The 27561-nt window shown below is 37.6% G+C and overlaps 1 protein-coding gene across 1 annotated transcript in view; it reads right to left on the bottom strand.

The window, feature by feature from the left end:
- The window catches only part of VAV3 (vav guanine nucleotide exchange factor 3), a 488752-nt gene that overhangs the window by 15665 nt on the left and 445526 nt on the right, over window positions 1-27561 (bottom strand). Inside the window, 3 exon segments of the mRNA XM_044004405.1 lie at window positions 7709-7838; window positions 18676-18763; window positions 19348-19464. Coding sequence (XP_043860340.1) covers window positions 7709-7838; window positions 18676-18763; window positions 19348-19464 — 335 coding nt within the window.

Raw genomic sequence — 27561 nt, forward strand, 5'->3', positions numbered from 1 at the left:
GCTTTCAGTTTGTCTGACTCTTCTCTTCTCCATCAGAGACCTTTAATAGGTGTGTTAGTACTAATATTCCATCTGACCTTGGAATCTAATATACAACTTCCTGGTACAGAAGGTTGTTCGTGGCGTTCATGTTCATGGAGATGGACATCTAGCAAAGAGGTGGAAATACAGGCAAGGATATTAAAGTCACTATATGTTCTTCTAACATGATATAATTTGAGTCATCAGTCTTTGTAATATAGTAAAGTAATCCTCATTTTCTAAATGGAACTCATATCATAAAATATATATCCAATGGATCATATTTTCACAGAAGACTATTATAATTAGAGGTTGTATTCCTGAGTAATAGCACAGGATCAAACCATAAGTTTGCCTAGTGATATGCCACAAAGCAACTGTAAACCACACAAATAAGGAAATGGATCTGTTATATTTCATCAATTTAGGAATTCCCTCCAATGGTTTATATCACAAGCTATCCATGATAACACGACTCATCATACTCTTTTCTGTTATGGCCCTCATTCCTGTGAGGCCCCCTTCTGTTTCAGTGATAATGATGACCAAGTAGAAGGAAAGAGAACTGTAGATGATAGTTTTTAGACTGGCAACAACTTGACTGTCCATACTCTAAATGTGAGATCCTTGTCTAATAACCAAGGAGGGGGCATATTGCTAGAAGAATGGAATCATATCAATCTTGTTATTCTTGCTATGAACAAAATCAGGAGAAAGAAATTGTAACTAAACAACCCCATATAATAATTTAGTTAGAAAAATTATTCTCCAAATAATAATATATGTGTAAAAGAAAGATGTGCATTGACTATACAATATATATTTACCTTAATAGTATAATAAAGGGCCAGAACCAGGAAGACCTGGGATCAAGTCTACTTTTGACATTCTCTCAGAACCCTAGGCAATGTTAGACTTTAGGCTCTGGAGAAGGTGCTGACTTGTATTGGTGGATGAAATTCCCTCTATTGGTAATTTCCTAGAGCAATAAAATCATATGTCTAGACGTCTTCTTATATGTGTGTGTGTATACATACAAACATATATACATATATATACATGTATATAATATGTAGCACATAAAAATATAACTATATAACTATGTGACATAATTTTGATGGAACATTAATATGTTAGCTAGATTTTTTTGGTACTTTGAAGACATCCCATATCTTCATTGTGGACACTATAATATGGTAAAGTAATCTTCATTCTCTAAATGGAACTAGAATATATGTCCAATGGATCATATTTTCACATAAGAGTATGCTCTAATGCTAGGTGGCGCAGTGGATAGAGCACCGGCCCTGGAATCAGGAGTACCTGAGTTCAAATCCGGCCTCAGACACTTAACACTTACTAGCTGTGTGACCTTGGGCAAGTCACTTAACCCCAATTGCCTCACTAAAAAATAAAAAAAAAATAAAAAAAATAAAAAGAGTATGCTCTAAGAGTTTTGCCCCTAACAGTTGGTTTGCCAATCAATAAGTATATTATCTAGGCTGGAGTGTGCTCCTCTGCACTAATGCTCCTCTATGTTTTTTAATAGTTGCCATTGTCAAAAAAAACTTTGTAAATCTATAGTCAACTTGGTGATGAGTCTCTCCAAACTTAGCTAGAGTTTGTTCTTGGACAATAGATCTATAAGCCTATCCCTGGGCTCCAATGTAGTTCCTAGGAGGCATTGAGGTGACTCAGCATATTAAGGAATGGGCTTGAAGTCAGGAAGCCCCAAGTTTGAAGCTGGCCTCAGATACTTCCTGCGTAGTATATACATAAGGTACTCGACTTAAGCTTGCATCTTAGTTTTCTCTAGTGTAAAATTAGCTTGTGAGGATCAAATAAGATAATATTTGAAAAGAGCTTAGCTCAGTGGCTTGCACATAATAGGTGCTTCGTAAATGTCCTGTCAGACCCCAAGTCCCACCACACATATGTGCCTGAAGCCTTTCCAGTTTAGTAGGACCTGGAATAATTTGGTCTCTATTGGGATCTTTTAGGAACCAAGAACCACAATCAGGACATAAAAAAGTATCAGTGTAGGACTACAATAGAAGTTAGGTTGAATGAATGAATGAATGAATGAATGAATGAATAGCATTTAAGTGCTCATTATATGCCAAGCACTGCCCCTAATACTACAGCTACAGAACAAAATCAAAGATACATCTATTCTCTCAAGGAACTTACATCCCTATTCAATGAGAGAAGCACTAAAAGGGATCAATAGCCAAGGAAGGGAGGGAAACCATTATGGTTGGTGAGTGGAACTGTACAGGAGGGCATTGACAAATCCAAGGCCTTTCTATTAGTATTGATTTGATTATGGTACCTAGACAGGGTGGATTAGCTGAGTGGTATGTGAAGCATGGTCTGGTCCAACATCATTATATACAGAAGACTCCATGAGTTTGTGCTTTAATCATGATTATGAACTTTTAGTTATAATGGACATTAAACATCTGATTGATGACATTTTGCTTTCTACAATTGAATTTTGAAATGTTTCTTCAAAACTTCTTCATCATCATCATCATAAACTGAAGGGAAATGCTACTGCCCAAATAAAAGGATATGTTTTTCATTTTAATTGGTTTGGTAGCCCAAAGTCTCTTCTAAAGCTATGCAGGGATGTTTAAAATGATTTTTTGGTTTTGTCTCAGAAAAACAAGCAAAGAGAAAACCACTGGCCTTAAAGAATCATTTCTAAAAAAATGAGTGAGTCCTCTTCCAGCCTACATAGTATACCTATTGATTGGCAAACCAACTGTTAAAGGCAAGCCTGACTGGTTAGTTTGGCTTTGATGAAGCACTCATGTCATTCAACAGTCAAGAAAAGAAGGACTACTTATCCACAGAATAGAAAGGATTTTCAATGAAAATGCTATTAACTAGTGACTATCTTCCTGTCCTTAGAAAAAGAGATATGGTTAGGAAGGCCACAGGGCTGTGACTCCGAAGCCTCAGGACAGCAACCAAATCTGAAGGGCCAAGGCCCCATGTGAGGGGGCCTATGACTGGGAAGCCAGGTCAATATGGCAAAGGCTACAAGGAAGTTGTCAGGGACTCTGAGACTTGGGAATCTCCTTCCCTGTCTGAACCCTTCCCTCCCAGGGACAGATTTATTATTACCTTTCAGGGAAAGACTAGTCTAACTCATTTTGAAGGGCAAGGGGGTAACTCTGATAAATATTGATCCTATCAGAATATCCAACAAAGTATGAGCTGGAAAAGTCAGCAGCAAAATTTCCTAAAATCACAGCATCCATATTTAAAAGGGACCTTTAAATTGTATTCCAAACCCTTCTTTTTTCCAGGTGAGAAAATGTAGGCCCAGAAATGTTAACTGGAATTAGGATAAAACAGGGACTGACTATAAATATAAAACAAAACCTTCTCACCTAGTATGGGACATCTGATCACCTCAGTTGGTCTCCTCCTTCCTTGGCCTTATAGCAGTGCATATAACTAGAAAATTTTGCCAGAAGGGTCATTGAAGGAAAATAACTGCAAAGATAGAGGAAGCTGTTTGACAGCCCTGTAGGTCTGTTGATAGGGCTTATGCCTTGTTCTCAATAAACATGAGTACATGTCTATGCCCCTTCATGAGTCTTTCATCCCCTGACTGCTTAGGGGGCAAAGAGAAGGCAATAGACAATTTCACAAAGTGTAGATAAGCCTATTCTCACCACTATCAGATATTTCCTAAACACATTAGTAGAAAAACAGCCTTTCAAGGACCCAGTCCCTGATTGTGTATAAACTGCCCTATAATTGAGGGAAAATGATAATAGACTGCCCCCAAATAAAAGGATGCTTTTTTTTTTCACTTTAATTGGCACTTTCACCATTATTGTAACTTAGGCTATCTATCAGAGTGATCAGCACTCCATATATTCATCATTCATTCTTGACAACTGCGATAAGAACTGCTAATAAGTATCAAATAAGGTTTTGTGAATCAGGTAACAAATTATGTTCATATGTGTTTCTACTATATATAAATGATTCTCTTCATGCTATCAGAATCTACAGATAATCTGGTGTTTTCTTTCAATCTCCTAGAATGCGACATTAATATCCTGCAAATGGCCTCTTTTTCAAGCATCTCTAAAGGTTCCCACTTTTTATAAGCCAAGGATGGCATTCATTTGATCCCACGAACAGGTAAAAATTAAAGGGAATAGAGAGGAAAAAAAAGATAACAGAAAATAATGCTGAATTCTAAGTTGTCCAACAAATTCCAAGAGAAGCAAGAAAAAAACTTTCACTAGATCATGTGGTTCTTTTTACATGCTGCTCTTACTAAACTTAGAGCAAACTTCAATTCATCCTGTGGGTGCATATTCCCTCCAATGTTGCATGCTTCAACCCATCCACAATTTGTTATTCTGTACAAATCTTTCAAGATCCCTCCAATCCTGAAATTCTTTGATTCTCATACACATCCTAAGCTCTATACTCTCTCGATATACAGCATGTACATGTTTTTACACAGACATATAAATGATAGGTAGATAGTTTATAGGTAGATAGATAGATAGATAGATAGATAGATAGATAGATAGATAGATAGATAGATAGATAGATAGATAGATGATAGATAACTCAATAGAGGATACAGAGATAGGCATGAATTTATTAATTGTTTGTTATGGGCTAAACCCTTTAAAAGGTATTGGGCATACAAAGCCAAAAATGAAATAGGCTTTGTTCTCAATGGACTCAATGAAGATATAATGTGTAAAAGGAAATAAGAAGGCCAATTTGGTTAGTTATGTGAAAGGAGGTGGTGTTTATTAAACAAAGAATAGTAGGTTGGAACAGGTTAAAGAGTTTAAATGACAAATGTTACATTGTTTGTATTTGCTACTGCAGGTCATAAGAAGCCATCAAAGCCTATTGAGAAAGAGAGCAAGATGCTCAGACACTTTTTAGGACTTTTGGTAAGGATGTGGAAGACAGATTGAAGAGGGGAGATAGCTGAGGCAGGGAGACTTATTTGTAGGCTATTAAATAGACCAATTGAGACCCGAAATATTAAACTAAGGTGGTGGCTATATGAGGAAAGAGGAGGTCGTATATGTGGAAGATATTTTGGTAGAAGAAGCAGCAAGACCTGGAAAAGGATTAGAAATGGATGGTGGTTAAATGGATGGATAGATGGATAAATAGATGAATGGATAGAAAAATAGATGAGAGAGAAAGAGAAAGAGGAAAGGAGGGAGAAAGGGAGGGAGGGACAAAGGAAGGACGGGAGGGATGAAGGGATGAAGGGAGAAAGGAAGGAAGGAAGGAAAAAAGAAGGAAGGAAGATGGGAAGATGCATAGGTAGATGATTGAAAGATACATTAGATAGACAGACAGACAGACAAACAGAAAGATAGATAGTTAATTTCTACAGAAGCTAAGAGTTAGAAGTAACTAGAAATCTCATTGGCCCAAAGCATGAATTTCTTCTATAAAATCTGTGACAAGTTGTTATCCAATCATTACTTGAAGACTTTTAATAATCAAAAAGTCATTATTTCCTAAGACACTGCATTCCATATTTGTTGCTTTCACTATTAGGAAGCTGATATTTTTTTTTCTTAGATGGACCCCAAATCTGCCTCCCAGGAGCTCCCACTCACTGGTGCTAATTTCTGTTTTCCGGGAATAAAAATAAGGTCATTTCCTTTTCCACATGACATCTTTTTTTTTTTTTTCATTACAATCCACAAGTGCTCTTTTTAATCAGTTCTTTCTATGGGAGTGGATAGTATGCTTTGTCATTAGTTCCTTGGGATCATCTTGGATCATTGTATTGCTGATTGTAGTTGTCATTCACAATTGCTCATCAAACAATACTGCTGTCACTATGCACAATGTCCTCCCAGTTCTGCTCACTTCACTATACATCAGTTCATATGAGTCTTTCCAGGTTTTTCTGGTATCATCCTGTTGGTCATTTCCTATAACACAATACCATTCCACTATAATCATATAACACAGCTTTTTCAGTCATTCCTCAATTGATGGACATTCCCTTGATTCCCAATTCTTAGCCACCACAAAGAGTTGCTATAAATATTTTTGTACAATTTTCCCCCTTTTTTCTTTTTCATGATTTCTACTTTTAACTGTTTCCCTCCATCCTATTCCTTTCCCCATGATATTTACTCTATTATCTATCTTCTTTCACCCTATCCCTCTTCAAAACGGATTTGCTTCTGCACATGACATCTTCTAAAACATCATGTTCTCCCATGTCTTTTCTTCAGCCTAAACAGTCCCAGTTTCTTCTATGGGTCTTCATTAAGGATAGTTTCAAGTCCCCTCACCATGACGGCTACCCTTCTTTGGTTACACACCAATTCATTAATATCCCTTCTAAACTGTGACCTCTGAAATTATAGATAATATTCCAATCTACAGAAGTCATAGTAGAGAGCACAATCATCTCGTTTATTGGATATGCTATACAAAAACTCAAATGGATCTATGACAGCATTGGTGTGGGCATCCCTATAATAATGCATATATCACATCCTAATCCATGCCTTTTGGTATAACTCATGTCCATTTTCCTCCATAATTTTACCACAGCCAGTGCTCTGAAGGTTTCCCTAATTTTCTCTGAACATTTTAAGAATACCAATATCAAACATTCCCCTGATGTGTGGATTATTAATTCAATATATTTTGAGGTGGAAAGGCAGTGGGGTTGGAAGCCCATTCACACTGTTGATGTGGATTGAATGTGTATTCTTCTAAAAATCCTGGGTCATTTTTACATGAATTGTTAAAAAATTTGGAGAAAAAAAAAAAGAAAATTTTCTCCTATCTCCCCACATTTTGTGCTTGTGGATTTGATTTTTTTCATCAGTAAAAAAACAAACAAACAAAAAAAAAAACTTTACATTTATCCCTATTAAAATTCATCTTGCTGACTTTCAGACTCCTGGACCAGGAAGTTGAGATCTTTCAGATCCCAGTTCTGTCAACCACTCTATTACCTATCCTTCCCAGCTTCATTTTACCTCTACCTTTTATCATGCTTTAGAATGACTGTTGACTTAAATTGGAAAGGAAAATTTTTTTACTGATTTAAAAGCATAAAACTTTATATGCTGTCTTTTAAGATGGTTTACATTTTATCATATGGTGTCATTTTGAATGAAAGTGTTTTTTAAATGATTTTTAGAAATAAAGTATGTTGGGACACCCTGTACCTGGTTAATAATCTCTTTTTTTTTAGAGATTATATGTGTTAGTCATTTAATATAACCTAAAGTTTCCAGTGGTCAATAGTTGGAATAATCTTGGTTGTAATGTCAGGAGAACTGTATGTCAGCTTCATTCAAATAGCATTGTAAAATCACCACAATGTCCATAAACATTATGTCTACAAAAGTCAGAGAAAAGTAGATAGATTGTGAATTAATATCCCACGCACACTTCTGATAGATTTCCAAGCACAAACATGATTTTAAATTTAGCAGCCAAAAAAATATAGCTAGACACATTCATAAACCTGTTAGTAGACCTGATTCTGCTTAGCTTCAGAAAAGAAGTCCTAGCTCAGGGCATTACCATATTAATTGGTTATCCATCAAAACTACAGAATGAAGATGTTCTCTGTTATTGTGCCTTTAATCCTTAAGAGACAACTAATGGTATGCTAAATTATAATTACAATACTCACAGTTGCTGCTTGTTCTATTACCCCTCTGTCCAACCGAATTTTCAGGCTCCTTGTATGGGAACTGGAGAGTAGTATCTAAAGTTCTGAAACCTTCTTTAAGAGAATGATGCTTATAGTACTCAACGAGCTCCTTTCAGGAAAAAAAAAAGGCACCAAAGATGATTTAAATAAGGGTAATTTTGTTCTCAGTCAATTCAACTTCCCAGACACACAATTACATGCTTTATAAAGATAATCTCTACAATGCAAACTCTTCGTAAATACGTAGAAGAGTAAGTGAATGATAATCTCTCCCCAGCTGCGAGGATGTGCCTGATACCTACCCAGTACCAGTTCTGGCTCTTCTAACCATTTAAAATAGGAGATGTAGCCCCCACCCCATTGTGAATGAATACAGCAAATCCCATTATTTGGCAGTGGGATAGAGTGCATGAGCAGAAGTTACACCAATTTCCCATTTCAACATAGCAATTACTGCTCTTCTTTATTAAATACTTTTTCTCCTAAATATACATAAAAGGATACAGCTGCTTGCTAACTATAACTTTTCCGAGTTTCTTATATTTATTTCCTAAAAGACAGAGGAAAAAAAGAAACCTCATTCCCAAAATGCACAAAACCAAAGTTCAAGAAATGTTCTCTTGACATCATTCTTGGATTCCTAAAGAATCTTAAAACACAAGTCATAACACCTGTCCACCCATGGTTTTCTCAGGGTCAAGGATAGAACTGCTTCCATTTTTTTTGCAGGGCAATGATGTTAAGTGACTTTCCCAGGGTCACACAGCTGCTAAGTGTCAAGCGTCTGAGGCCAGATTTGAACTCAGGTCCTCCTGAATCAAGGGCCAGTGCTTTATCCACTTCACCACTTAGCTGCCCTCTCCAATTTCCTTTTAAAAGTAAAGTCTTAAATATGTCTGAATCTTAAAATTCTGACACTCTTACTAGTAGCTTTCATACTAAAATTCTAAGGAAATCCTCAAAAGTCCCACTAGAGATTTTTATAGCAATCAGAGCTGGCCTAATTGAAATAGCTTTGGAATTATGAATAACCTTATACTTTCAGGAAAACTCATCTTATTAGATGACCATGATATCTACATAAAACTCAAGGAACATAAAAACATTTGGCAAGAAAACCAAAAGAAAAACCACTCGATTTCATTATTTCATCCCCTAATTACAATAAATTCTGTAAGTGGGCAGGCAATTAATTTACTGGAAACACAAGCTAGTCATCTCCTCAGTGTTCGAGAAAGAATCCAGGCAAAGAATCAGCTCAAAGAAGAAAACAATAATCTAGTATTTTTTTAATAATTTTAAAACCAAACAAACTTAATGAAGGTGATCTGTGCCAGCCCCTCAAAGTTCAAAACTATCTTCATAGGTTTCCATTATCGTCATCATTTATCATCCAATTGGGCTGAAAGAAACTTGAGGTCATTTAATAAAATTTGCTATGTAATACAGAAATCCTTCCTATGATATCCATGATGTCTATCCTTTGCTCAAACCCTCCAGCCCATGTCGAACCATTCCTGAAAGATGGGAAGTTTACAACATAATCAAGGAGTCCATTCTAACTTTAGACAGCTTTAGCTAATTTTTTAAGTTGATTTACACCTACTTCCATCCATTTAATTCTGCTTTTGTTCTTTGAACAAACACAAAATAAGTCCCCTACTAGACACTATTCTGGATTAGGAATACGTAGGTATGTATGTGTATGAATGTACACACATATGCATATCTTACATATGTGTGTCTACATAAAAATGTGCCTATACATCTTGAGCTCAGATTTTGCATGTATGCACTCTGGGTACATATGTGTGTGCATGTGTATATGTATATACACCTGTACACATTACACATCCATGTATATGCACACGTGTGTACATACACATGCACACTATATATCTAGTACAGTATGCATATGCAAAAATTGCTCAAAATATGAGCTTAGTGTATATATGCATGTTCATATGCAAGATATGCATATTGACACACACCATACTCTATATGTACAAATATATTTTTATATATACACGTAAATATATATCCTCTTTTTCATTTAATTTTTGTCAGTGAACAAAGAATACATTTTCTCTTTCCCACTAACCACAGAACAAAAATACAAACAAAACCTTTGTAACAAATATCCATAACCAAGCAAAACAAAATTCCTGTATCAGTCATGCCCCCCCAAATTCTTATTCTGTCCTGTGCTCCTCAACTCTATGTCAGAGGGTAGGTAATATGCTTTGTCCTTGGTCCTCTGGAGTCATCCTCTTTAAAGTAGTTTCAATTATTAAGAATATAAAATATGAAGTTTCACTAAAGTTTGATTTTTTTTTCTCCTAGCACATTACAAAAAGGAGGCTAAGAAATAAATTCCAATTATATTTTTATTATTATTTTTTTTGCGGGGCAATGGGGGTTAAGTGACTTGCCCAGGGTCACACAGCTAGTAAGTGTCAAGTGTCTGAGGCCGGATTTGAACTCAGGTACTCCTGAATTCAGGACCAGTGCTTTTTCCACTATGCCACCTAGCTGCCCCCCAATTATATTTTAATGTTGTCATTTACTTGAATCCAAATAGGACAACGACTTTACTTTTGTACAGCTCTTACAAGAACATTCTATTGCTGATTCATGTGATGACTCCAAAGCATTGTTATTACATACATATAATTTGAAAATACAACATATTCAGTGAGCTGCATTCTTGTGGTCTTTTAAAAAGAATATGACAAAGCAAACAAGAAACCCATTATCACATGAGCCTCAAAATTACCATATGTATCTTAAACATTTTTTAAATAAATAAAAGGATTTTATTATTTTCCAGTTACATATAAGGACAGTTTTCTTTTTTTCTTTTTCTTTTTTTTTTAGTGAGGCAATTGGGGTTAAGTGACTTGCCCAGGGTCACACAGCTAGTAAGTATTAAGTGTCTGAGGCCGGATCTGAACTCAGGTCCTCCTGACTCCAGGGCCGGTGCTCCATCCACTGCAGCACCTAGCTGCCCCAATAAGGACAGTTCTCAACATTTGTTTTCATAAGATTTTTAGTTTTAAACATAATTTTTAAAGCATATTAATTACAGACTATTGTGCATTAGAGATTTGTTAGAACTGTGCTCAACATCGACTTCTCCTTGGAATAATGGAACTTTGGATACAGAAGGAACATTAAGATAGCAGACATTCACATACGGTTACATGGTTATGACAAATATTCACATTCACTGACTTGTTTAATCCTTACAAGAACCCTGGGCAGGAGGTCATTCTAACATCATTACCCCCATATCACAGAATCTGACAAAAAGCCAACTTAAGTGACTCACCCTTGGCCATACAACCGGTTTAGTCTAAAAGGGATTGTTTCATGTATTGTGTTTTTATCCCCTGTACCTAGCACAGTGTCAGGCACCTATTGAAATAAAATCTTTTGGATTAATTGATTGGTAGATCTAAGCTCTGTTTACTCCTAGTCCTGTGCTCCTTCCATAATATTATGCTGCCTAGTTACCTGTGTAACCTTGGGCAAATGATTTCATTTCACTGAGTCGCAGTTTCCTCATCTACAAAATGAAAGGTTGGACTAGCTTATAAGTCATTGTAACGTAGTTCCCTTCTTAGTCTGAATCGATGAACCCAAGATATTTCAAGTTCCATCTTTAAATGTATCTGATTTATACATATAATAAATCTTTTCATATGTAACTAGCTGGGTAAAAATAAGCCAGCGGATCTCCTTGGATCCATATCTTTATTTGGCTCTGTGTCTCAGTGTAACCCATGCTTGTCTTAACAGCCAGTAATGTCTAGGCACTACAAATAACAAACAAAACAGAACAATAATATGGCCTTTTCTTATCCCATGTGACCCCATATCTTATTTTTTAGAAATCAGCGAGAAGCAGTCACCCTAGTCACCAAGGCAACAGGCAATGGGGATGGCTTATAAGCACCACTTGGACCTGTATTTTCTGGCATCTATAACAACTAAATCAATATTAATATGTGTGTAATGGAATCAGAAACTTTTCTAGAGTCAACTAAGAAAAAAAAACAAAAAAATCCAAGTTTCTGATTGAACACACTTGACATCAAACCTTTAAAAAAACATCACATATGTGATCCTAAGGGGGAAAAAAAGGATTTTTTTCTTAAAGAAGGTCAATTTACCTTCTCTTCTATACCTGTTCTCTGTGGGATAATTTCTCTGTGAGAGTCTTACAGAGATTTGTGAGAAATCAGCTAAATACGGAAAAGGAGTCTAGACATGTATTTGACTTTTTCCAATATCCCCAAATTATAACTCAAATTCATAGCCTCCAAACCAAAGAATATTGACTGATGATAATGTTGATAATCATGGGGATGGCGATGGTGATAGGGGGAAAATATATAACAGAGATTTGCAAAGCCTTTTTTTATATGTTACCTCATTTGATTCTCATAAGATGTCACTCTGGGAGGTGGGTGCTATTAATATTCTCATTTTACAGATGAGAAAAGTGAGGCATGATAATGGTCATTTATATGTTGCTTTAATATTTGTGAAATGTTTTAAATGCTTTGTTCTTTTTGAACCTTACAACAACCCTATGAGGTAGGTAATACAAGTGGGCAGCTATGTGGTACAGTGGATAGGTAACCAGGCACAGAGTGAGAAAGACTCATATTCCTGAGTTCAGATCTGGCCTCAGACACTTATTAGCTGGGTTACCTTGGCAAGTCATTGAACCCCATTTGTCTCAATTTCTTCATCTGTAAAATGATCTAGAGAGGGAAATGGCAAACTACTCCAGTATCTCTGCCAAGAAAACCCCAAATGGGGTCTTGAAGAGTCAGACACAACTGAATAATATAGGTATTATTATCCCCATTTTATAGATAAAGAAATAGACTCATAATGGCTATATGGCACCCATAATCATGTGTGACCTTTGACTTTTACTAACTGTGTAACTTTGGGCATGTCCCTTAATTTCTTTGTACCTCAGTTTCATCATCTGAAAGACGAGGGGCTTGGATGAAATGACCTCCAAAGCACCTTCAAGCACTAGATCTAAAATCCTATGATATTGTGCACTGCCTCTCCAGCATCAATGAATCACTAGGAAATGATGGGTGAGACTGTCCAGGCTTTAAGGTAGTAACTTCTTTTTAACTGATCTGAAAGGCTAGATGGCAAATCAATTATGACCACTCTCATTTAACAGGTGAAGAGATTGAGGTGCAGAGTCTTATCCAAGATCATAAAGAACATTAGCTATCCAGACTGTGACTGAAGTCAGTTCTCAGACTGTTCTGTTTTAGGTAGTGCCCTCCCAATGAAAGACAGCAAGCATAAATGGTGGGAAATTTAAAAAAAATTACTGAAAATGAATGGGACAGCTAGGGGGCACAGTGGATAAAGCACCAGCCCTGCATTCAGGAGGACCTGAGTTCAAGTCCGGCATCAGACACTTGACACTTACTAGCTGTGTGACCCAGGGCAAGTTACTTAACCCTCATTGGCCCTCCAAAAAAAATTGAAAATAAATGGTAGGAAATAAACTTATGCTTCTTCTTGCATTTGTTATTAACAGCAGTGCTTGAGCTGTTCTGAAATGCCAAAGGAGAAAACAAACAACATTAGAGAAGATCATTCTGTCGACACAGGGACACATGAAAGAAAAGAGGCAATACTTTCAGTATGTACAGTAAATGAAGGAATATACATATAAATACACACATATACATACACAATACATACATATACACACATCTATCTAGGACTAGAGATATAGCTATAAAACTTATAGACATGTACACATCTACTATATATTTACACACACACACATATATAGGAATATATATATATGGAATATATATAGAGAGAGAGGAATATATATATATATATAGGAATACTTATATATGCCACATCAATAGAGCTCATTTTTAACCTGTGATTTTAGCTTTTTATTACTTTTTCTAAAACAAGTTATTTAAACTCTGAGTTTCTGCTGCTTCCTACACAGTGGATGAATTTTATGCAGATGGAGCCCTATCACATGCCCATTAATCCACATCAACCCTGCATGACTGACTTTATAATAGGCAACCTTGGATGGTGCCTGTCTTTCTTGAGTTGAACCTAAGCAACAGAAAGCAGATATTGATTGGCCCTTTCCAATGGTTCTTCCTTTCATCCTCTTGGTTCATCTCCTCTGAAGTGAGGCTTTAAAAAAATTTTTTTTTTTTAGCCTTCAAAGTCTGCTCTCCTACCCATCATCTTTAGCCCTGCAGCTTTCTTTCAAGGCCTATATTAGCTACAAGGTAGAGATGCCTCATTACTATCCAAGGAAGTTCTCCAGGCCACAGCTCAAGCTGATATGCCTGGCAGCAATGCAGAGACCCCCCCACTCATGCTTTTCTCACCTTCCAGCTGGGTTACTGTCATCCATTATTTGTGTTTCCACGTGCCACCACCCTCAAGTGTTTTCATTCCTCGAAGAACTTCTACTACTAGAAACCTTATCAGGGTCCAGATTCTCAGAGGGAACCTAAGTCAATTCCAGCAGTTAAAGATGCAAGAGTCTGGCGACTAATTCAGAACTGCCATAATATTTCAAAACGTATCTTTTGCTTCCTACCCTTCACTGCTTGAGTTAAGAGCATGACATATTTGCCCTTGAATCTTTCTATTTTCTTTTCACTTTTGTTTACAAGCAAAATAAACACTGACCTTTCCCTTTAAGAAGTTAGACTTTTTAAAAAGTCATGAAAGACTGACAGACTGACAAGACAGAAAAGTAGGCAGACAAATAGACAAAAGATAGATAGATAGACAGATAGATGATAGATAGATAGATAGATAGATAGATAGATAGATAGATAGATAGATAGATAGATGGATGGATAGACAGATAGATGGGAGGGATAGAGGGAAGGAAGGAAGGAAGGAAGGAAGGAAGGAAGGAAGGAAGGAAGGAAGGAAGGAAGGAAGGAAGGAAGGAAGGAAGGAAGGAAGGAAGGAAGGAAGGAAGGAAGGAAGGAAGAAAAGAAGGAAGAAAGGAAGGAAGGAAGGAAGGAAGGAAGGAAGGAAGGAAGGAAGGAAGGAAGGAAGGAAGGAAGGAAGGAAGGAAGGAAGAAAAGAAGGAAGGAAGATGGATGGACATTTTCAGAGTGATTTGTGAAACTTTCCACAATTGGTTTAGACTTTAATCTTATTTGCAAAGTGCTTTAGATATTTTCTGCAAGTGCATTGTGTAAGTATCATTTGATCAATGCTTCAATGAATGATATATTGAGTGAGCAACCTATAATGATGCAATGCAAAATACTTACTTAGCACAATATGAAAAATGCATCTGAGGTACTCTCTCCAAATGTCTTATCACTACAGAATAAGCCTATCTCAATTTGAAAGTGGTATTAAGAATTCATTTCTAAAGGAAAATTTAGAAGCTTATCTTTCTGTTTGTTTTTCTCATGAAATACATACATACAACTGTTAGCAATACTATCAAATGATGTAATGACAGTTTTCTATCATACTTTAAGGCTTACAAAGAATTTTTTTCTTCAGAACAATCCTGCAAAGTTGCTGTTGACACGATTATGGTGATTCAGCCCCTTAGCTTACAGTAATATTGAAAAGAAGCATGATACTATGGAAAGGGCCTGGATCTGAGCTCAGTTTTTAGGTCCCACATTACCCATGTGGTCATGAATGATATCCAACTTCTAGCAACCTCAGTTTCCTTATTTGTACATCCAGCTTTTTTCTTCCCTTCTTTTCTTCCTTCCTTTCTTCTATTCTCTGGAGGCAATCGGTTAAGTGACTTGCCCAGGGTCACACAGCTAGTAAGCGTCTGAGGCTGGATTTGAACTCAGGTCCTCCTGACTCCAAGCCTGGTGCTCTATCCACTGTACCACCTAGCAGTATTCTTTGCATGGCATCATAGTACCGCCCCCCCCCACCTTTAGCTTTCATCCATCTCTAACATTCTCAAATTTTATGAACTGATTAAGTTGGAGAAGAACACATAGAAAGAAGAGAGAAAAACATATTGAAATTGGCTGCAAATTAATGGTATATTCCAGACACTTAATCAATGAATTTCAAAAATCCAAATGGCCCCATAAGGTTTCATTGAAGGCAACCCTTGAAATGTGAAGAGACATCACTTAAGCTAGGTCTTCAAGGACAAGTAGGATTTCAGTAGATGAAAGAGTAGGGAGAGAGCATGTCAGATAGAGGACACAAAATGCCACAGAGGGAGGAAAGTGTGGGATGTGTTCATGTGACACTGAATGGACCAAACCATCACAAACATGAAAAGGCATAGTATGAGATAAGGAAGCAAAGGTGAGTAGGAGTTAAAAGTATGAAAAACCCCAGAATGCTAGAATATGAAGTTTGTAAAGGATCAATCAGAGGACAGATGAGAGATGGGGAGGACAAGTCAAAAGAACATTGTTGTGTTGCCTAGAAGAATGGGAGTCAACATGGCAGAGAAAAAGTAATAGATTGCAACAGTCAGAACAACTGACTTCAAGACCCAGCTTAGCTACTCATTAGCTCTGCGACATAGGGATAGTGATTTCACAAGGAGAGAACGAGGGATAAAATTTAGAACTCAAAACATTAAATAAAAATGGTTATTATTGTTTTAAAAAAAAAAACTATAATGGGGGCAGGTAGGTGGCGCAGTGGATAGAGCACCGGCCCTGGATTCAGGAGGACTTGAGTTCGAATCCGGCCTCAAACAATTAACACTTACTAGCTGTGTGGGCAAGTCACTTAACCCAAATTGCCTCACCAAAAAAACAAAAACAAAACCCCAAAACTATAATGAAGTTCTTCCTATCCTACCCGCTTCCTAAATTTCCTTCCTAACCTTACATTGCCCCCCATTCCCACTACCACATACTTTGTGAATTACTCTGTAATCTGGTGACACTGACCTCTCTGCTGTTCCTTCATCTCCTGACTATCCCCCTATGCCTGGAACTCTCTCCCTCATTATCTCTATTTCCTGACTTCCTTTAAATCTCAGTTTAAGTCCTACTTTCTATAAGAAGCCTTTCCTAATCCTCCTTAACTTTTGGGTCTTCCCTTTGAGATCATCTCCAATTTATGCTGAATATATCCTGTTTGTATTCCCATTTAGACTTTGAGCTTCTTCTGGACAAAGACTGCCATGTGCCTCTCTTTGTATTCCTAGTGCTTAATTGGTCAGTCAATAAACATTCATTAAGAGTCTACCTTGTTGGGGCAGCTAGGTGGCAGTGGATAGAGCACTGGCCCTAGATGCAGGAGGACCCGAGTTCAAATCCAGCCTCAGACACTTAACATTTATTAGCTGTGTGACCCTGGGCAAGTCACTTAACCCTCACTGCCCCACCAAAAAAAAAAAATCTACCTTGTGCCAGGCACTGTGCTAAGCATTGAGCATACAAGGAGAATCAAAGAACAGCCCTGCCCTCAAGGAGTTTAAAATCTAATGGGGAGGTGCTTACCACATTGCTTGGCACATAGTAGGTACTTTAAAAATGCTTGTTGACTGAATAACTAAGTGAATGTGGTAAATCACTCTCTGAACCTGATTTTCTTCATATATTAAGTGAAGGGATTGGACTGACTAATCCAATGTACAAGCTAATCATAGCTCAGAGGAGCATAAGATAATAGACCTAGGGCTGGAAGGGGCCTTAAATACTTCTGAGATACTTCTTGACATTTAAAGCTCCTCAGAATCTGGTCTCTTCCTCCCTTTCCAGTATCATATCCTTTTCTCACCTCCATCCACTCTTCAATAGAGCACTCCTGGCCTCTTTGCAGCTCTTCAAATGCGACACTTCATCTCCCAACTCCATATGTCTGTGCTGGATGTACTCTATGCCTAGAAAGTTGCCCTCTTACCTCCATTTCTTGGTTTTCCTGGCTATCTTCAAGACCCTTCAATAGGTCTTTCTTCTGCCCTCTTCCCTCAACCTGCTAATGCCTTCCCTTCTAGGTATACTTTCCATCTTTGTTGTTGTTGTTGTTCAGTCATTTCAGTCATGTCAGATTCTTTGTGACCCCATTTCAAGTTTTCTTGGCAAAGATACTGGAATGGTTTGACATTTCCGTCTCTGGCTCATTTGACAGATGACGAAAATGAGGCAGACAGGGTTAAGTGACTTGCCCAGGATCACACAGCTAGTAAGTGTGTGAGACCAGATTTGAACTCAGGAAGATGAGTCTTCCTGCAGGCCAGGTACTCTATGCAATATGGAGACACCTAGCTGCCCTACTTTCCATCTACTGTGTATAATTCATATGCGCCTAGTGGCTTACATGTTATCACTCCCATTAGAATGTAAGATACTTATTTTTGTCTTCCTCTGTATCCTCAGTATTTGTCATAGTGCACACAGTAAGTATCCATCACGGCATAAAGTATTTAATAAAAGTTTGCTGACTAACTAATCCAATCCCCTCATTTTACAGATTAGGAGATCAGTGGCCAAAAAGGCTAAATTCATTTTCCCAAGGTCACACAGTTAATAAGTAGCAGAATTGAGATTTGAACCCTGTTCCTCCAATGAAATCTAGCATTCATTCCACAGGAACCACATTGGCCTTCAAGGTCCCATTAACATCTGACAGTCTCTGATTCTGTAAATGGATGAGGATGGAGTAGAATACTCAGGGTGTTTTAGACAGAAACAGATTGAAAAATGTATTTCAAATTAATAGTATGCCCCAAATATTTAAACAACTTTTTGTTTTTTTACAAATTCAGCTCTTCCCATAAACATTCTGTAAAGCCAAACCTTGAAATGTGACTGAGCCCCTTGCAAAATAATAGATGTTTCTCCTTGAATAACTTTTTAGGGTGCCAAACTTCTGGGAAGGCATAGAATTAACATTGAAACTGCACTTCACATTGAAGAGAAAAAAACCTAATCAATGCTTACCATTAAACTTTTAAATCTTCTATTTTCTGCAATGTGGAAAAAGCCATCTCTTGTTAAAATCTTGATGTGTTTTGCTTCATTATTGTACCTGTGGGCAATGCATAACTTATGAATATAAATGTGTTTTTAATCAGCCCCGATCAATAATTACCAGAGGGCATGCCCCAATAACATTACAGGAATTAATTCCAAAGACAAAATGTATACCTATGCCAATACATTGTTGACAGCTAATTAACAAAATACATTTACTAGAATATGGCCAAAGATGCAGCCAGCATCTAGAGGTAGGGAAAAGACCACAAGGAAATGACAGAAGGAGTCAATCGCTAAACCACATCCATTTCCCAAGTCTCCATTAAGAATGGATGTAGATACACCAAAAGAACCATCGAGTAATTTTCATAGCTAGAATTTGCTAACACAAAGTTTTCATTAAAATGCTTGAACATGAAAGAAGTGTAATATACCAATTAGCAGCCCATAGCATTTATTGCAGGGTTTTTTTCTAACAGATATTTTTATGTTTTAATGAAGTGTCTGGCTATGCATTACCACTGGTATAATTAGGTTCCCCCCATTTTCAGCATCAGTGTTATACATATCAGATTGTCTAAGCAATTATGACCACAGGAAATCTGTAATTTCTATAAAAGTTCTTGTCCCACTTACTTAATGCTAATTGCGTATTCTCCTGACTCTTTGGTCCTGTGTCGCACAAGATAAGTACTATTTACCCGATTAATAAGTTCAGTCTCTGCCTGTAGTCTTTCCATTGCTCCTGCATACCTGTAAGAAACAATGACATACAGATGTTGTTAATGTGTTTGGAAACAGCAGGGCCTAAAACAATACTTTTGTCCTAATGCAGTTCTGAGCAGTTTGCTGTCATCTCCTAACTGTGGTTTCACTGTGTCTGACACATTTCATATCCTTAAGTCCCTTCCATCCACTCTTTTTTTTTCTTAAAGTGAGGCAATTGGGGTTAAGTGACTTGCCCAGGGTCACACAGCTAGTAAGTGTTAAGTGTCTGAGGCCGAATTTGAACTCAGGTACTCCTGACTCCAAGGCCAGTGCTCTATCCACTGCGCCACCCAGCTGCCCCTCCATCCACTCTTCAATCTAGCTACCCTAGCCTTCTTTAGGTTCCTTAAACATGACCCTTCATCTTCCAATTTTGTGCCGTAATAGTAGGGGAAGAAAAAGATTGATGGAGATTGGAAAAATCCTTCCCTTGAAACTGAAAAAAGAATTGGTATTTATACAGGTCTGGAATAATCTGGGTGAAATCCTGCCCAAATCAGGGAGATCAACTATATAACTCTTCCATGTTCCCTTCAATGGAGATAAGATTCCCCTAAGATTCATCTATTAAAAGTCCTCATTCATCGTGAAGGAGTCCTTCATAATTTGATCTTATCCTATCATTCTAGTCTTCTTACTCCTCACATTATGTTTTACAATGCAATAATCTTGGCTTCCCTGCTGTTATTTGCACAAAACACACCATTTTCCATTAGGTTTTCATTTTCGTCAGTTGTTGCATATGCCTGGAATTCTGTCCCTCCTTGTCTCTGCCCCTTGTCTTTACGGTCTTTCTCCAAGTCTTAACTAAAATTCCACCTCCTATAAACAGCCTTTCCCAATTCTCATTATTGTTTTTCTTTTAATTATTATTTATTTCTAACGTTCTTTAAATTTTTTTTTGTTTTAAATTCTCTCCTTCTCTCCCACACCTCCTCCACCCACTGAATAGGCAAGCAAAATCATATCAATTATATATATGTAATAATGTAAAACTTATCATACTCTAAGCTCTCAGCTCCTGTGGAAGCTGCTAAATCTTGTGTGATGCTGACTATAGCTCCATGATATTTGAATTATTTATTTCTGCCTGCTTGCAATATTTTCTCCTTGACCTGGGAATTTTGGAATTTGGCTATAATATTCCTGGGAGTTTTCATTTTAGGATTTCTTTCAGAAGGTGACTGGTGGATTCTTTTATCTACTTTACCCTCTGGATCTAAGAGACTGGGGTAGTTTTCCTTTATAATTTCTTGAAATATGATGTCTAGGCTCTTTTTTTTAATCAGGTAGACCAACAATTCTTTTTTTTGGGGGGGGGGGGTGGGGTGGGACAATGAGGGTTAAGTAACTTGCCCAGGATCACACAGCTAGTAAGCGTCAAGTGTCTGAGGCCAAATTAGAACTCAGGTCCTCCTGAATCCAAGGCCAGTGCCTTATCCACTATGGCACCCAGCTGCTCCAACAATTCTTCAATTCTCTCTCCTCAAATCTGTTTTTCAGGTCATCTGTTTATCCAGTGAGATAGTTCACATTTTCTTCTGTCTTTCATTCTTTTGACTTTGGTTGGTTGTTTTTTGATGCTAATGGAGTCACTTTCCAATTCTAATTTTTAAGGAATTACTTTCTTGCATGAGCTGTTGTAACTTTTCTATGTGGCCAAATCTGCTTTTTAAGGGACTTTTGCTTAAGTGAATTTTTCTATCTCCTTTTCCATTTGGCCTATTCTCCTTTTTTAAGGAGTTCTTTTCTTCAGTGAATTTTTGTGCCTCTTTTGCCATTAGGCCAATTCTGTTTTTTTAAGGTGTCATTTTTGTGCCTCTTTTACCAATTTGTTAATTCTATTTGTGTAATTTTCTTGTATCACTCTGATTTCTTTTCCCAATTGTTCCTCTATCCCTCCTACCTCTTGCTTGAACTCTTCTAGGAATTCTTGTTGAGCTTGGGTTCAATAAGCATTTTTGCTTCAAAGATATTCTTATAGTTATTTTCACATTTTTGTTTGATTCTTATTTTATGTCTTGATCTTCCCTGCCACCACAGTAGCTTTTTATGATCAAATTCTGTTTTGTTTTTCTGTTTTCTCATTTTCTAGCCTATTCTTTGACTGAACTTTGAGCTAAAGTTGGGCTCTGCTCCCCTGAGCATGAGGAGCTGTTCCAAGCTTTAGACTTTTCCATGTTGCTGTTTTCAGAGCTAGTTCTGGGGGTCTACAAATTTTTGGTGCTTCCAAAATGGTGTAATCTGGGGAGAGGTTTTCTAACTGCTCTCCTGGTACGCTCTGGTCTTTACCCAGAAAGGATCCCTGTTCCTCTGTAGCTGCAAGCTCTAGTACTTCTCTCTCTCTCTCTCTCTCTCTCTCTCTCTCTCTCTCTCTCTCTCTCTCTCTCTCTCTCTCTCTTTGGCTGGGCAATGAGGGTTACATGACTTGCCCAGGTTCACACAGCTAGTGTCAAGTGTCTGAGACTGGATTTGAACTCAGGTCCTCCTGAAGCCAGGGCCAGTGCTTTAACCACTGTGCCACCTATCTGCACCCTCTTTTCTTTCTTTTTTTTTTTTCTAGCACTTCTCTTGACTCTGGAACTGTGACCAGGTCCCCTGCTTTCCTGGGGCTGCAAGTGCTCTTCACTAACCCAGAACTGCAACCAGGGCCCTTGCTCATTTGTGATTGATGACAAGCACTGCTCTCCACCCTGGAACTGTGACCCAGAACTGCTTATGGGCAACAGAGCTGCCAGTCAGTGCCAGCTGGACCCACTGCCAGCAAAAGGTCCCCTCTATTCTCTTTCTGACCAGTTGTCTCATCCCCATACTATCTCTGGGCTAAGACTTACTGAAGCTGCTGTTGCTGTTGCTACTGCTGCCACTACTCTCAGAGCAGCCACTAGCTACCATATCCAAGCCCTAGCACAGAGCAGTTTTTTTTTTTTTAACAATCACTTGTTGATTTGGGTTTTTTGCCCTGATCAGTGATTTTATGATGTAGGGACCTTCCAGTACAGACTCCCTCCACTGATAGCTGGCAGTTCATGTTACAGCCTTAAAGCATCTCCTGAAACAGCAAAAGGGTAAGTGACCTGCCCATGGCCACAAAACTAGTAGTTGTCAAAGGGAGAAATAGAACCTAGCTGGGAGGAAGCTTGGTTTTGAGGATACAACACTGGGCCTAGAATCGATGGACCAACAAAAATTCATTGAGCAACTACAATGTGCTGGGCGCTGTGCTAAGTGTTTGGGATACAAAAAGAGGCAAAAGACATTCCCTATCCTTAAGGAACTTACAGTCTAATAGGTGAGATGACATATAAGCAAATATATACAAAGCAAGCTATATGCCAGATAAATGGTAAATAATTAACAGAGGGAAGGCACTGGAATTAAGAAGGGCTGGGGAAGACAGGTTCAAATACCACTCTAGACACTTATTAGCAATACGACCCTGACAAAGTCATTTAACCTTTCTAGGCTTCAGTTTACTCATCTGTAAAATTTAAAGGTTGAACTAGAGAAGGGTTCTTAATTTTTTTTGTCTCTTTTTTTTTGACAGTTTGATGTGGCCTATTCTAACCCTTTCTGACAATAACTTTTTTAAATATGTAGGATTTAAAAGGCTACCTAAAATAAAGATGAAATTTTTCCCCATCCAAGTTTACAGACCCCATAAAATCTATCCACTGATGAGGTTAAGAACCTGTGGACTGGAGGTAATGTCCCATTTAACTCTAGCTCTATAAATCTTAAGTATTTCTGACTCTAGGGCCAACTCTCTAACCAGTGTCCAATTTGTCTTTTAATTTTTTAAAATAAATGAATAAATGTATTAAATCCTTGATTCATAGGATCAGGAATCTCAGACACAGCAACAGAAACATTTAACTGAAGGTAAATAAATATAAAGTTGCTACACCAAGGAAAATAAGGATAGAAGAAATGAAACAAAAGGCTACCTGCATGATCATTATTCTATGGCCACATTTTTCCACCTAAAGCAACATGCAATACTACACCAATTCTCCAGAAAATTCTACCACTGCCACCACCACCCCGAAAACCAATTGCTTCAAATACCTGAATAATTCAGATAAAGATACTTTTGAAAATAGCTGTATCTGAATTATCTTCATAATTGCCTTAATCTCCCAGCTCATTTTTGCGAGTTAAGACCTGGCTACTGCAATTGATATGGTCTAGCCCACAGGAAAAACTTGTTTTGACTGAAGGAGTAATGATGTTAATAAGTTCTGAGATATTCACATTCCCTCTGACTTGAAAATGACCATGTTTCAAGTCCAGGTGATATTTTTAGGGAGGAGATAAATCCAAGTCAGTATTTCTTTTTAAAAAAGGTCCCATTATCTAGAGGAGTTGAACATTCATGAACATTCATGACATCCAACAAGGAGTTAATAAGTGCTACTGCAGCTCTCACAAGGCTATTCCTTATGAAAGTACATGTTTGACAAAAATAGATGCCCATCAATTAGAGAATGGATAAATAAACTGTGGTACATGAATGTAATAGAATGTTACTCTGCTGTAAGAAATGAGGTGTGTGATAAATACAGAGAAGCAAGGAAAGATCTATATGAACTGATGCAGAGTGAAGTAAGCAGAGCCAAGAAAACTATATAAATATAGATATAGATATACATATACATATATATATAAATAAAAATGACAATATAAATGGAAAGGACAAACCACCCATACACACACAAAAATCAAAAGTGAATGTTGTGGGGCAGTTAGATGGCACAGTAGATAGAGCACCGGCCCTGGACTCAGGAGTACCTGAGTTCAAATCCGGCCTCAGACACTTAACACTTAACTAGCTGTGTGACCCTGGGCAAATCACTTAACCCCAATTGCCTCACTAAAAAAAAAAAAAAAAAGTGAATGTTGAAAAATTACAAAGAACAAGCAATACTTCCAAAAAGAAGAGCCAACAGACTCTTTGTTGCACAATGCATATGTTTTCATATTTTTTCAATGAATTAATTAATTGTGCTGATTTTTCCCCTTTTTCTTTTTTTGCCTTAAAAATATGATTTGTTATATGGGATAGCTCTCTGAGAAGCAGAGGGAGGAATACTGTGGGGAACTATGGTGATATATAGATAAAGATACACCACAAACACACACACATGTGTGTATATGTATATATTTATATATGCATGCATACAAAATACAGTTTTTAAAAGAAGAGAAAATTAAATAGATGTTTGTTTTGGAGAAGTTCTTTTTTCTCTATTTGGGATAACCAGGAAGAGAGTAATACTAAGCATCTTATATGGAATTTCATTATATGGAAATCTTCATCCCTGAAAGATTCTTTCTTTGTTCTCATATCTCGGTGGCTGAAATAATGAGGGTCTTCCAAATGTTCCATTTCATTTGTCTTGTTAGTCATAAGTAGAATATTATTCACTATAAGAGATCAAAATTGCCATGAAGTCCTACATTTTGGCAAGCATACAATGCCAGAGTTATACAGGCTGCTCCCTTGTGCCCTGAATTCCCAGACTCTTAATGGATTTATTTATTTTGTAAAGTGCATCTCATTTTCAGCCTCATTTAGTTTTTGCCTCTGAAATCATTACCTTTGTGACTGCAACACCCAGTAATGACATGTCTGGAATGACTAAGCTAGGATTCTTAGCCTGGGGTCCAAAAACCGCCAAGGGATCTATGGATAGATTTCAAAGGGTCCGTGAACTTGGATGGAAAAGAAGTTGCATCTTTATTTTCACAAACCTCTCTCTGACATTTAGCATTTCCTCCTATTATTTAAAAATATTTCTCTGAGAAAGGGTCCATAGGCATTATTAAATAGTAAAGAGGATCTATGACAAACAAAAAATAAGAACCACCCCCCTATATTAGAGGGGAAAAAAGAAATTTTATCTTTTTAGTTTTGTTGCTAGATTTGTTTTCCCCCAGATATTTTCAACTTGATCACCTATGTTGTTGACATTGTTTTCCGAGTGCCTACTCATTTTTTATTATGATTTCCACTTAGATTTCCAGGGAAATGGGGATCTTAATTTCATCCAGATAGAACATGGCACAGAAGAGTCCTACTTCTGCCACTTTCTCTTGTCAAACCCTTGAAAGACTTCAATTTCCAAGTCTCCTAGAGGGATCTGGGATAGAGGACAGCCAATGGTCAGAATGGGGCCAGTGAAAAGGAAGGGTGTGGATCAGAAAGACATTGCAGGCTCACTCAGAGATGTTGTAGGACTTGATTAAGCAAAAACAACTATAGTTGGGGACAGCTAGTTGGCGTAGTGGATAAAGCACTGGCCCTGGATTCAGGAAGACCTGAGTTCAAACCTGGCCTCAGACATTTAATACTTCCTAGCTGTGTGACCCTGGGCAAGTCACTTAACCCCCATTGCCTCTAAAAAAACCCCAAAACAACCTATAGTTAAGATTATTGACTAAACACTCAAATAACATAGGAAGCAGCTATATTAAGAAACTAAGAAACTGAGCTAGGCCTTGGCAAATCTAGACATTCCATTCACTTTTGTAGGATTTTGCTTCCAGAATGTGAACAAAATATATAGTTGTTTTACATGAGGGGGATCTAGGCTTTCAATAAACATTGACAAAACATTGTGATTGAGGATCTGTCAAGCTCAGAGAGAAGAAGACACACAGATATTGCCTTTCTAGTGGAAGAGAAGATGTTTACTCAACAAGGGAAGCCATCGATGAAAGAACAGGTGCCTGAAATAGCATTTCTATCAGAGCATTAAGGAATGCCAAGCATAGGAAGGCGATTGCTGCTCAAATGGTTTGGGATACTGGAAGGAATCAACCATGATTTGAAGTTGGTTTGGGGACAGTGAAGACTGAACATGTGGTGCAAGCAAATCATGTCGTGTGAGTCAGGGAGTGTTTGCAAGGGAGTGAATGACAGACACTGGGAGGGGTGGGATGGGGGTGTTCAAATAATGGTATGATTTTTCCTCCCTTTTTATCTTGGTTGTGACATGTATGGTAGGGTAAGGTCAATGCAGGCAGGAAGGGGATGGCTGAGGGAGGGGGTGGTACTGGATATCTGATTCAGGCCAGGTCCATGGCACATGCTCCTCAAGCATTATCACAAGAGCATCTCCCACTATGGGTATGAATGCAAAGAAGACATTGAGTCCCACCTCCTTGGCTATGCTGAAATTATACAAAGTCTGAGTGAGTGTTATATCCCATCTGATTTTTTTAAAAATAGTGATTTTTCTGATATTTTAATCAACTGTCTTTGAAAATAACAGGTGTTCCAGGATCTGTTTTAGTCATTTTGTTAAGCATGAAAAAAAATACCATTCTTTTTGTATCACTTTATAGATGTGTGATTTTTTTTAAGGTGACTCAGGATTATGGCAAAAACAAAATTTAACTCACAGTTCTAATACCTATACTTCAAAAACTGATGAAGACTTACTTCATAAATCCTACACTGCTTATGTTTGTCAAGGCGTATTTTAGAGTCATTGCTATACTTGCATATTCATGTGTACACTAGATAGGGGTTTGAGGTTTTTGGGGGGATGTTATTTTTTTCTTGGGCTTTGGTTCTAAGATCTAGTCAGTGTAGAGAATTCAAAGTGAAGAAATGCCCTCTCTTCATGAAGACCATCAATTAGTCAATAAGTTTGTGTAAGTGAGACTTCAGCCCAGGTCTTCATGAGACTTTGAGGTCCCCTCTCTGTCTGCTATGCCACAGCTTCTCCTCCATGCTATGCATATGCACACATGGAATAAAAGAATCTTGGAACTGAAAGTGGTTTTGAAGGGCATTTTTACCAAATTCCTGCCTGATACACAATCTATTCTGCAAGATCTCTTAAGGTATGTGGTCATCTAGCTAAATTAGTTGAATACACACACACAGACACATACACATACACACACACACACACAAAACCAGTTGAACAGGCTTTTAAACTTTTGTTTTCATTGTCTTTCAATCATTTTTCACTCATGCCTGACTATTTGTGACCCCATTTGGGGTTTTCTTGGCAGAGCTAATGCAGTGGTTTGCCATTTTGCAGATGAGGAGATTGAGGCAAATAGGGT

Source organism: Dromiciops gliroides, chromosome 4 (genome assembly GCF_019393635.1).
Source record: "Dromiciops gliroides isolate mDroGli1 chromosome 4, mDroGli1.pri, whole genome shotgun sequence".
Classification (NCBI taxonomy): Eukaryota; Metazoa; Chordata; class Mammalia; order Microbiotheria; family Microbiotheriidae; genus Dromiciops; species Dromiciops gliroides.